This window comes from Emydura macquarii, unplaced genomic scaffold (genome assembly GCF_026122565.2).
Source record: "Emydura macquarii macquarii isolate MOO-44397 ecotype Brisbane River unplaced genomic scaffold, CSIRO-AGI_Emac_v2 contig_2768, whole genome shotgun sequence".
Taxonomy (NCBI): domain Eukaryota; kingdom Metazoa; phylum Chordata; order Testudines; family Chelidae; genus Emydura; species Emydura macquarii.
The window spans coordinates 46,066,645-46,078,345 of NW_027132905.1; the positions used below are offsets into that span (position 1 = coordinate 46,066,645).

Below are 11,701 nucleotides of genomic sequence, written 5' to 3' on the forward strand. Positions count from 1 at the left end.
GAACTCACCGGGAGGAGTTTGCTCATCTGAACCCAGCCATATTAAAGGATGGGGAAGTGAAAGGGAAAGAGAGACAGAGTGCGAGAGAGGTGGAGTGGGAAGAGTGAAAGGCAGAGAGAGTAAAAGGCAGAACAAAGGGAAAAGAGAGTGAGGATGCCAGGAGGAAGAAGGAAGAGTGTGGCAGGGACTGAAGGAAATAGTGAGGGCAAACGGGAAAGCGAGTGACAGTGAGAGAAAGGGAAAGGAGAGAGAGCTCATGAAAGGACAAGGGTGAGAAAAATGTGAGCAAGCGAGAAGGGAGGGAGAGAAGAAGAAGGCAGGAGGGAGAGGTACAGAGTGCCAGCCAGCACGCGAGAGCAAAGCAATGGTGTCCCAGCTGGGGCAGGGACCTGGACCCTGGGAGCTCCCCGCAGAGCTTGCTGTGCTCTGCAAAGGGATTGGAAAGGATCCCACCTAACAGTGTCTCCATTAAAAAACATTCAACTGAAGTAACAAACCACCCCCTCTCCATACCCCCAACTCCCTTGCACCCTGGTCACTCCCCCTCCCGCCCCAAACAGCTGCTTTTGCCTTCAGGACACAAGGAGCTGCTTCCTTCCCCCTTTGCCTGCTGTGCAGTGTGCTGCGTTGAACGAGCATGGGGAAGGGAGCTTCAAACAACAAGGCACCCTACACCCCACCCGAGTCATCCAGCAGGAAGACAGAGACGAGGGAGCCACCTGCCCACAGAATGACACGGCAGACCCAGGGTTGGGGATGTCTCAAACTGCCATGCATGGCTCCACAAATGGACAGAGCCCAAGGAGGAGAAGCGTGGCAAAGGGTGGTGGCATGGGAACGGGAGAAGCCAGGCCTGCTCCCAGTAGAGAAAGGGGCCTGGACAGGATCTCAAGAGAGGAGCACTCATGTTCAGCAGCACCCAGTGGGGAAGGGGAGAGCTCCCTTAGCTGGGTCAGTCCAATGTGTGGATGTGTACAGGCACTGTGCTGGCAAACGCCTTGCAAAGAGGTGGAGCTGCTCTAATGAGAAGATGCGTTTATGACTCAGGCCTCAAAGGGATCAGGACTTTTTTTATTATTAGTATTTTATTTTTCCATCATAAATTCCGCCCTAGGATGCCAGATCCTGCCAGGTTTTTCTGGAAATACCAGACAAGGACTAGCGTTGCTGCCTGGCTTTTGATTGTTTCCCAGGTTGGGAAGCTGCAATATATTCCATCTCTGCCTGTGCCACTGGCAGCCACTGCTCAGGGAATCCCAGGCCAGGGGGCTGCTGTCCCAGGAATCACCTCCGTTTACTAACAAGTACAGTGACACCGTTAACAACAGTAACAGCCAGCTGGAACTTTGCCCCTTTCGTCCCAGGATCTCCTGGGGCTTCCAAAGACCCCTCCCGAGGCCAGGAACGCTAAGGAACAGGACAGAGGGAGCCCAGAGAGGACCCAAGGATGCAGGAGGATTGTGGGTACAGGGGACAGAGCAGCATCCGCTCCGCCAGGGAGAGCGGCAATCCTGGCCCCAGCCCTGAACTCTGCCCACCCCTAATTCATTGATTCCCATAGCTGAAGTGCCCAGCCCTGGCTCTGGGCTGCAGAGGAGCATGTGTTATCCTCATAATAGAGGCAGGGAAGCTGCGGTGCAGACAGAAGGGAAGTGACGTGCCCACCCCAGGAATAGAACCCAGGTCTCCTGAGCCTCAGACCTTAACCACCGCGATTGCTCTCCCTCCTTACGGCTGTATCCTCTGCAATTACCAATGCAATTACACAGCCTCCCTCAGCCGAGAGAAGAGACCTTCTGCCCTACCCAGACTTCATTCCTGAGAATCCCCTGGCCCATCCAGCAGCCCCTTGGCCTCCTCTCTGGTAGGCAGCAAGATTGTGCACAAACCCCCTCCCTGCCCGCATCCTCCTCCTGTCCCCTGCAGTTTGACACTCTCTGCCCTGCTGGGTGCTAGCTGCTCTGCAGGTAAGACTGGCTGGCAGCAGAGATGAGGCGGAAGGGAGTGCAGGGCTCCTTAGCTCTGAATCTCCTCCACGGCCCCCCAATCTCCCCTAGGCTGGAAGGTTACCTGCTTTCTTTAGAACGGGACTGACTGGAACAAGTCAATTGCAGTGGGGAAGTATTTAACACACCAGGAGTCTTGGTGGTGTTAAGATCTCTCTCTCCCCCAGCCCCTGCTCACATCCGTGTTGGCGCCCCAGACACTCACATGTCGCACAGACCCTTGTGGTGATGACGAAGACCTGGACTAAGGCTCCAATATAGGTTCCTCCCTGGTAGCTTCAGAGGACTCTGGTCTCAGGGCAGCTCAGGAACCTACACCACAAAAGCCACAAGCACTACTGCCTCCCTTGGTAGCAACCTCAGCAGAGACCAAGGAGTGAATGGGCCCAAAGGCTGAGCTCCCCTCTTTTCCCTCAGACCAGCTGGCAGCGAGGGCAGCGTGTAGGGGAATCTCACATTGCAGAGACCCTGCTGGGCCTGACCTCTGGGTAAACAGAGGCCTTCAGTATCCAGGACAGCCCCATTCACTCACTCACTCACTCACTCTCACACACACACACACACACACTCTCTCAATCTCCAAAAACAGAATCAGAGAAGAGAGGGCTCAGCACAGCATGTGCAAGTGTGCAACAGCGTGTACGAGGGAGGGTGTCCAGAGCAGGGGTGTGTGTGTGTGTGCGCAGCATGGCTGGGCTGTGTTTGTACAAGAGTGTGTAGATGTGTGTCTGAAGCAGATGTGTGTGCTTGTGTGTACAGCATGGCTGGTGGGTGGCGTGTACAAGAGTGTGTAGGATTGTGTCCAGAGGAGGTGCGGGTGTATGTGTGCAGCACAGCTGTGTGTATGGGTGCAGAGTGTGTAGGTGTGTCTGGAGCAGGGGTGTGTGTGTATGCAGTCCGGCTGGGTGTGTGCATGTACAAGAGTGTGTAAGTGTATCAGGATAGGTGTGCATGTATGTGTACAGTGAGGCTGAGGGTCCGTGCACATCCGTGGGCTCTACTTACCCCCAGACACACCTGTGCAGACCTTCGCTTTTTCACTTCATTTCACAAGAGGTTTCGCTGAAACAACCCTCTCTGAGGTCACACAGACGGCAGTGGGTGAATCATCATTTCACACCCAAAACTGGGAATGGGGGAGCCAAATTCCCCACTGGGCCAAGGAGTGCTCAGAGTTGTTGTGGGCACTTAGGCCAGCAGCGAAGTGCGCCCAATGCTTCCCATGTCCTCCCCCTCCCCTTCTCATCCTCTCTGCCCCTCCCTTCCTCCCCAGGCTGTATACCTTGCCCAGCTTTCATTCCGAGCCTCCAACCGCCCCAGGAGTGGAAGCTCCAAACAGCTTCCCAGCCTCAGGAACGGTTTGTGTTTATGTTTTTCAGTGCCTGACAATTGCTCTGCTCTGTACCTGACACCAGGGCCAGGACCCCAGCCCCCAAATCATCTGGGAACCCCCAATGCAGGCAGGAGATGAGGACAGCAGACTCCAATGGTCCCGAGGAAAGGACTTCCGGAACTTTAAAGAGGGACATGTTGTAACCACGTGAACTGCACACTTATGTTTCAGTGTGGCTGTCAGGGAAGCATCTGGCAGAGAGAAGAGCCCCACCAGATCCCCCTGCTCCTGTGCTGCCAGCTACTCTCCCCATGGGACGAGGGACAGGGATACTCCCTGTCCAGTACCTGTGTGTCCAGATGGAAAGGGAGTCTCCTGAGAAGCAGGAGGAAGGACAGTGCTGGTCCAGTGGGATGCAAGAGGGACAGGGGGAGCGGTGAGGGTCTCATTTATGGACTCAGCATCAGTGAGCCCAAAGGAGGGAGGAAGAGAGGGTTTGGAGTTTGGGGGGGTACAATATGTTCATACCCATCCAGCACCCACTATACCAACACATCCAACTCTGCAATCCATCTGGCCCAGCCTCCACCGTCTGGCATGCCGGCCCAGTCCTTTCCCCATCTGGTCCAGCCTGCACCCATCCGGCACGCCCGCCCTACCCTGTACCTGTCTGCCCCAGCCCTGTACCCATCCAACACGGAGCAAGTGTATGTTCCTGTTTGTCTGCATAGTTCCTTAGCCCAGCCCTGTACCTATCTAGCCCCCATTTTCCTTACCCAGCTTGAGCCTGTGCTTCTCCAGATCCCACTTCCTCATATGGCCAATCCAGTATTGCCCCATTCTCCCCTTCCATTGGGCCCAGCCCTTTGCCCATCCAAGGTCCATTCCTTCACCTGACTTGGTGTAGTGCCATACAGTGCCACCCCATCCTTCGCCCCGCCTGGTACTGTACCTATCAAGTGCCACCCCAACCCCTGCCCACCGAGTGCCCCCTTGTGCATCTGGTCTGGCCAGAGTCACCTAAGACAGATGTTTCTGGTAGCTCTACAGCTCCCAGGCTGTGTTTCTAACTTGTACAATCACAGGCTGGGTGGGAAGGGGAATTAGAAGCTAATAAGTTCCTTCTCCCGTCTCTAGTGCCCCTCCCCACCCTCAAGTGCCATGGTTCTCTGGGAGAAGAAACAGGGAGCAGCGGGGTCCTGGTCCGACGAGGGCTTTCAATCCTCAAAATGGATTTCACCTGTCTCTAAAAGCCTTCTCCCTCCCACCCCCACATCCCTTTCTCTCCAGGGAAATCAGTCTAAAAGGGGCTAATGGAACAATGTCCCTCTCTCTCCCTCTCTCATTCTCTCTCTTTTTTTTTTTATTAGCATTTGTGGAATTTATTCCCAAACTCTCCTAATCTTTCGTACACAACCATTTGATTTGCATAACCCAGCCCCCTCTCATAAAAACTGGCTGCTAGTTTAATTAAAAAATGTAAATTTGCTGTCATCTCGGGGCCTGGTGAATTAGGACGACATTGGCATTTTTTATTGCTGAAGACGTCCAAATTGATCCAGTCCACGTTAAACTGGGGGGGCGGGGGGGGGGAGGAGAGGAGAGGACAGTCCCATGTGGGATTATGGGGTCTGCCCCTTCCTTCCCCAGATCAAACCTCCTTTGACCCTTCCCTGTCTAGCAAAGTGCAGCTCAGAACATGGATTGTCCCAAACACCTCCTGGCTGGCCAGCCAGCCGGTTGGGCCTTTTCGATCAGGGCACTCCTGTGAAACTGACTTTCGCAGCCACTTTCAGCCAACTTCCAAGTGTGAAACCTCAACAGGCAGCCATTCCACAGCCCAGATTTACTTTCTGATGGTAGAAAGTGAGTTCAAATTAGGCCCAAGCCAACCCCACCCCAAGGGCAGCCCAGCCATTATGGAAAAGCCCTCTAGAGTTTACCAGGGAGGGCTATTGAGAACTGACTAGCGCATGAGAGCTCTGCTATAGAATTTTACCCATTCAGCCCAAACCAAAACAAACTGCAGAAAGGTTCCCCGTTTGTATGGGCCTTCCCCATATTGGTGAGTAACAGACAGGAGAGAAGGGCAAATAGCCTAGGGAACCACAGAAAGAGATACGAAAGATTCAAAAACTATGTAATAAATGCTTACTCCCTCCCAATTGAGTATCTGTATTGATCACAGCCATTTCCAGACTGTTTTTTCTATCCTTGTCCTAGATGGGTTTTTTGTTTTTTTTTAAATGGTGGAAGGATACAGTACATTGCATATACCTCCCCCACTTTTTTTTGTTCTAAATGTTGTTTAAAATCCAGTAGCTTAGTCTAGAAGCAACAAGGCTGGTGTCCCCATCCCAGGGGATATTTCCAGATTTATTTGAAAACAGTATTTTAACACAATGAAAGTACAAAATTATCCCCCAATGGAAAATCAGGTGCATCTATCTATCTCAGTATTATTGTGGGCCCCCCATCACCATAGTATCTAGGCTCCTTGTCCCATCTGAGTGCAGTTCCTGTGACCTCCTACTGAGGTTGATCAGATGATGGAAGAATCCAAGGGAAAGTTATGGGAGATCACTTGGGAGAAGGAACAATCTTAACCTGGCCCCAGGTGGATGAGTTCACCTGGCATATCTTTCCCACCTTTAACTTCTATGGAAGTTTCTGACCCTAGAGGATCCACATACGTATCAACTCAGCATATAAAGCCCTTTGCAGGACCAGACCTTCAGACTTTATACACTGGGTCCCTATGGACCGCCCTCTCTCTCTCATGAGCCACCCTTCAGATACTGCCCTGGGGACACAAGGCCTCAGGGACTGGAGAGAATTCAAGCCACGATGACTGAGGGAGGTGCAGATAATGGTTAGAGGTAGTGATCATGGGACAAAGACCTGCCCAGCGGAGGGGTTTACCCACACACAGATTGTAATGTTAACCTAAATAGATCCCCCAGATCTTAATTTCCATGGCTTATCAGCACCCTGGGCTCCCATACCAGAGCGTGGAAGGTTTGCATTACCTGAGAGCACGACGCACTACGGGGAAGCCCATGCATGCATTACGCTTGCATGAGTCAGGAGGGGCTACGACGTCCCATCTCCTGCATCCCAACGGTGCAGGCCAGAGGGCAGTTTCCATAGCAATGAGGATGAGACAGAACAGGATGGGGAGGAGGAGGAGGTCTGGGCACTGGTTACTGGTGAAGCTGGTTGACTGCATGTGAAGGAGCATTTGACACTTATTGGCTGACAGGGTACAGCTCCACCCAGAGGGAAGCAATGCCTCTCCAAGAAGGGGAGTTTAAATGGAGAGAGGTCTTGAAACCAGGCCAGCAATGGTTGTAAACACCTGGCCCAGCTACAATTCGATCCCCGATCTGGAAGCTCCCATAGTTCCTGGAGATTTCAAGGGGGGGAGGGGCATTGTTTATTTCTCTTTAAATTATCCACCCTCCTTAAATTCACGACCTTCTTAACGCTTCTTCTGCCCACTCAGCCTCAAAGCTCCTTGATCTACTAAAGAGAGGTGACAGAACACGCCTAGGCCTGGGCCAACCAAGATCTCAAACTATGATGTATGAGTCCTTCCTGCTCCTTTTAATTCCTGGCATCATTAAAAAAAAAACACCTTTATCCTTTTAAAGCAAAATAGCAGAGTTCAAAGTTCAGGCCAGTCAATCATCAACCAGTTTATTACTGTCTTATCCCTTGTAAAAATATACTACAATAACGATCCAAATGGCGACAGGATCGCCAGTGCAAGCTTGTTTGGCCCACTGCTGTCATTTACTTTATAACAAGGGAAGATGGGTGTTAAATCACTGAGAGAGAGGGCGTTTCGCTTTCCCTGTAGGACTGGGTCAAAGACAAGGGGCTGGAACCCTATGTGATGGGAAATGGGGCGTGAGGGATTCCTGACAAACTCCAAGTTCATCTGCATTGAACTCCCAGATGAGGCTCTGAAATCCAAATCCACAGCATGCCGTGGGCCCGACAACACAATGCACCCAGACTGCCACCGAATCCCATGCTGAAATCACACCCCAGCCTGATACTGGGCTGTGAAATCTCAACCCAAAACATCACCCCACCCAGACAGGGTGTCTCAAACCCAAACTATGCCCCAGTCTGACAGCAGGCTGAGAGAACCCCGCACCCTGCCAGCCCCACACCAAATCTAAAACCAGAGACTGGGCCACAAAATCTATTACCAAAACCACATCAAGTCCTGATACTGGGTTCTGTGATCTGAAACCAAAACCAGCTAAAAAGGGGGTCTGCCATCTCTCCTCCCAGAACCTACACACATCGCATGGAAAGGAGAAAAACAAACCCATCCCAGATATGCCCAGGTGAAAAAAAATACTCATTAAATGTAATAAGCATCCTCTTCATCTGACACTACCTTGTCCCAAATAAATTAAATTCCTTTTCATTTAGACAGCACAGGAACCTGACAAGCAACCTTTACCAACAAGACATCAGGGCTTAGAAGGGGATAACAAAATTAAAGAAAAACCAACCACCATGGCTTTAAAAAAAAAATATATATATATATATATATATATATAAATGCAAAATCATTTCAAAATCCCCACGAACTTCCCCCTCTGCATCCTCCGCCCTTCACCTCATGTGTCTGTCCCTCCTCCCCTCTTCCACCCCGAGGTCCCTCTCAATGACAGCCTCCCAAATAATAATGCAAACAGATCTGGATCTGAAATCTATAGGGAAGGAGAGATCCTCTTGAAGCCGATCCCCCTACCCCCTCTATTTCATCGAGTTAGAGAGACAGGCTGGGGGGAGGGAGGAAAGCAACTTCCGTAAAACAACTGAAAGAAAAGTGAAAGAGTCCGAGAATCCCCACCTTGGGCTGCACCTGGGGGGCCAGGCACCCTGATTCTGAGCTTCTCCCCCAAAACTCTTGCAAGCTTCCATACAACATCCAAACCTTATTAAGTTACCTTCAGTGGGGGGAACCGCCCCCCACCAAAATGACATCTCCTTCCCCATCAGAGTGACATGTCACCCCTCCACACACACACCCAGGCACCTTCCACCTTCCCAGCACTGGCTTTGGGAACATAAAAAGTTTCTTCCCCCCACCAAAAAGGAAAAAAAGAAAGGCAGAAATTAAAATCTCTCTCTCTAAGGCCACCCAAAGCTGATCAGCTGTGCTGAGTAGTTTATTAAACTAAAAGAGAAACTATTTATAGACGAACCAGCCCCATCGGTCGCGTCCACAGGAAAGAGAGAGAAAGAAGAGATCCGGGCAGGAGGAGGAAAAGAAAAGAAAAATAAAAAAGAGAGGGGCACCGGGTGAGAAAGAAGGAATGAAAGAATGAAAGGGAAAGGGGAGGGAAAACAAGAGACACGCACAGAAGGGGCTTTTTGTGTGAGTGTACAAACTGAAAGAACAAGGGACAGGAAAAGAACAATTGTGCTGTACTTACCATAGTCGGAGAGACGAAAGCCGAATTCACTCAAATAATCAACTTTCATAATACTTAATTAATACCTAATTGCAACTGATTGCTCCCCGAATAACAAGTTGGTTTAAAATACTGATGTCATTGCTTTTGACGGTCCTCCCCAGAACACTTTGGCAGCAGAGTTCACTGGGGGGGGGATGGGGGGAGGAGAAGGCTGGCTGTCAAAAGTGAAGGTGATTGGCAGGACAGAGCTTGGCCACACCTCCCCGCCTGGCCTTCCCTGCTGGCTAGAGGGCAGGTGAAAGATCAGGGAGCCTTCCCAGCCTCTGCTCACTGCCTCCCAGGGAAGATGCTGAGGGAACCAGCTCCCAGCCAGCGAGCTGAGCAGTTCTGAAAGCAAGCCCAGCCAAGCAACGCTACCCTATCAGGGCTGCTTGCTAGGGGCCGGCCTTATTGGCTCGTTGCTTTCCCAAACCTTTGGCTCCCCGGGCGGAGAGGCGGGACTCGGGGCCCTGAGAAAAAAGAAAAAAAGACAAGACAAGAAAAGAAAAGAGAGAAAAAGAGACACGCGAGGCCAGTGAACGTGAGCCCCTGAGAGAACCAAACCCCAGCAGCCCGGGAGCTTGGTGGCACAGGCTCGAGGGACAGAGATTTAAGGCTCAATGTTTCTCTCTCCTCCACCCCCTGGACTGATTTAACTGGGCACCGTGCTTTGCTGGGGGAGGAGGGGGGTGCAGCCTGTAGGAAAGACTCTATGTGAAATAAAAGTTGAGTTGATACTAGTGACAGCGACTGACTTGAGTTTAGTTAACTCTGGATTTACACTGGGGTAACTGAGATCAGGATCTGACCTGGGTCAAATTCTGCACTGGATTACACCTGCTACAAAGGGCCAAATTCAGATCTGGTGCAACTGGATGCAACACTTTAAGTTACTCCAAATTTATGCCAGTGTAAATGAGATCCGAATCCGTCCCCTAGTCTGAATTCAGCCCATTGTGACTGCACTGGTACAGATGAGAGGAGAGTACAGCCTAGCCCCCTTCAAAGTGCTAAACAACCATGAACTAATGGGGGTTCACTATTTAATTTAGGAATCACTCGGCAGAGGAGCATGTAAGATACAATTGCATGGGGGGGATGCTTTTGGTGTGAAAAGGAGTTTGGTATTTTTCTCCCCTCCTTCCCTGGGATGGGGTGGGAGTTCTGTCTTTTATTGTTACTTATTGTTTCTCTCAATGAGAACAAAACCCACCAGTCAGGAGGAAAAAATTATGCAGAAATCTGCTTTTGCGTTTGTGTTGCACTCTGGCTTGCTTCACACAGATGGCAGGCATGCAGTGGATCAATGCCTTCACTGCACTGGCCCCCTCAGACACAAGAGTTGGGACCTACTTGGCCACAGTCTGAGCTCAGTTACACTGGTGTAAATCTACAGTAACCCCATCGGATGGGGTTTACACTGGCACAGCTGAGATCAAGATCTGGTCCGCCAACACCAGATTGAGCACAATGGGGTCACGGGCTATGATTGGGGCTACAGCAATACAAACAATAAAAATAATCCAAAGTGAGTTATCACGTCCCCTTTTCTAAAGTGTCACCCTAGAAAGGTTCCGAGTCCTTGCACCAACAGGGCGGGGATTATCCTGGAGAAGCTTGAACTAAATAAAGGGCAAACAGTGTGCAATGGAACCAAGCTGCTTTCCCCAAATTGTTGCATTACTGATCTCGTCACACGAATCCCCACAGGTTTAGAGACAAAGGCTGCAGGTGAATGAGTGTGAGGGGGTGTGTAAGGCAGAGTGCCTGTGAGTGTGTGCTAGTTTTAGAGAGAGAATGACTGCATGTGTGGATGAATCAGTGTGTGTCATGAGAGAGAAAATGTGCGTGTTACAGTGTGTGCTGTGTGCGGACAAGTCTGTGAGTGTGTAGTAGTCAGGGTTGTGGGTGAGAGAATGACTGTATTGGGTAAGGCAGAGAGTGTGTACTGTGTGTGTGTGTACATGAGTAACTTGGGGTGGTAGATGTGAGTATAGATGAGTGTAATATGGTGGTGTGTGTACATACATGAATATAATGTGTGTGTGCACACAAGTGTCATATGGGGGGGTGTATACAGGAATGCAATGTGGGGGTGAGTGGGTGTGTACATGAGTGAAACATGAGTGTGTGTGTGTGTACACTAGTGTAACATGGGTGTGTACATGTGCAGTACACAACAAACACAGGGCAGAGCAGTAGCGTTCACTCTAAATGTGTGGGTGTTTTACTGGTTTATGTCACAATCTTTCACATTATTTAAACACACTGGGCCAACCCCACCGCTAGCACAGGCCCCAGGAAGTCAGTGCCATTACACCTGGGGTGTGTTTGGCCCCAACGGGGTTTTGGTTTTTTTGCACGGAATTTCCTCATTTTTTGTTGCTTTTATTTTTCAGTAGAAAAGAATGTGAGGGAGGTTCTGAGAGGCGTGTTGGGTAAACACACACAAACATCTCTTTCTTTGAAACAAACGAACAGATTAGTTACCTGATTAAAGAGGTATTTTGAACAGGTGCTGAGTTCTTTTTTTAAAACGTCCTGTATTTGGTGATGTAGATTCTGGCGGGGCAGGGCTCTCAGGCAGAGCTTAGGAATAGCCAACGCATTTCCTAGCTATTACCCCCCAGCCTGGAGCCATTCCTTAGCTCAGGGACCCCATTAGTGCAGCCATGGCAGGCCCGAAATCTGCATGTGTAAAACTCCTTAGGACACCAGGAGGAAGGGCCGGGGGGCACCTAAAGAGGGTTTGAGTCATCCTGCTGGGCTCTAGCCACCCTGGCTTCTGCTGGCAAAACCAGATTCAGGGCCCACATCCAGAGGGAGGGAGTCCACCACGCTGGCTCCATTCAGCCAGGAAGTGGGAGTGGCCACACAGG

At 50.7% G+C, this 11,701-nt stretch overlaps 1 protein-coding gene across 1 annotated transcript in view; it reads right to left on the reverse strand.

Moving 5' to 3' along the window:
• The window catches only part of CASZ1 (castor zinc finger 1), a 114,200-nt gene extending 105,259 nt beyond the window's left edge, over positions 1–8,941 (reverse strand). Inside the window, exon 1 of the mRNA XM_067567402.1 lies at positions 8,802–8,941. Coding sequence (XP_067423503.1) covers positions 8,802–8,850 — 49 coding nt within the window. The 5' untranslated portion in view covers positions 8,851–8,941. The remainder of the gene's footprint in view (positions 1–8,801) is intronic.
• Positions 8,942–11,701: the final 2,760 nt, after the last annotated feature.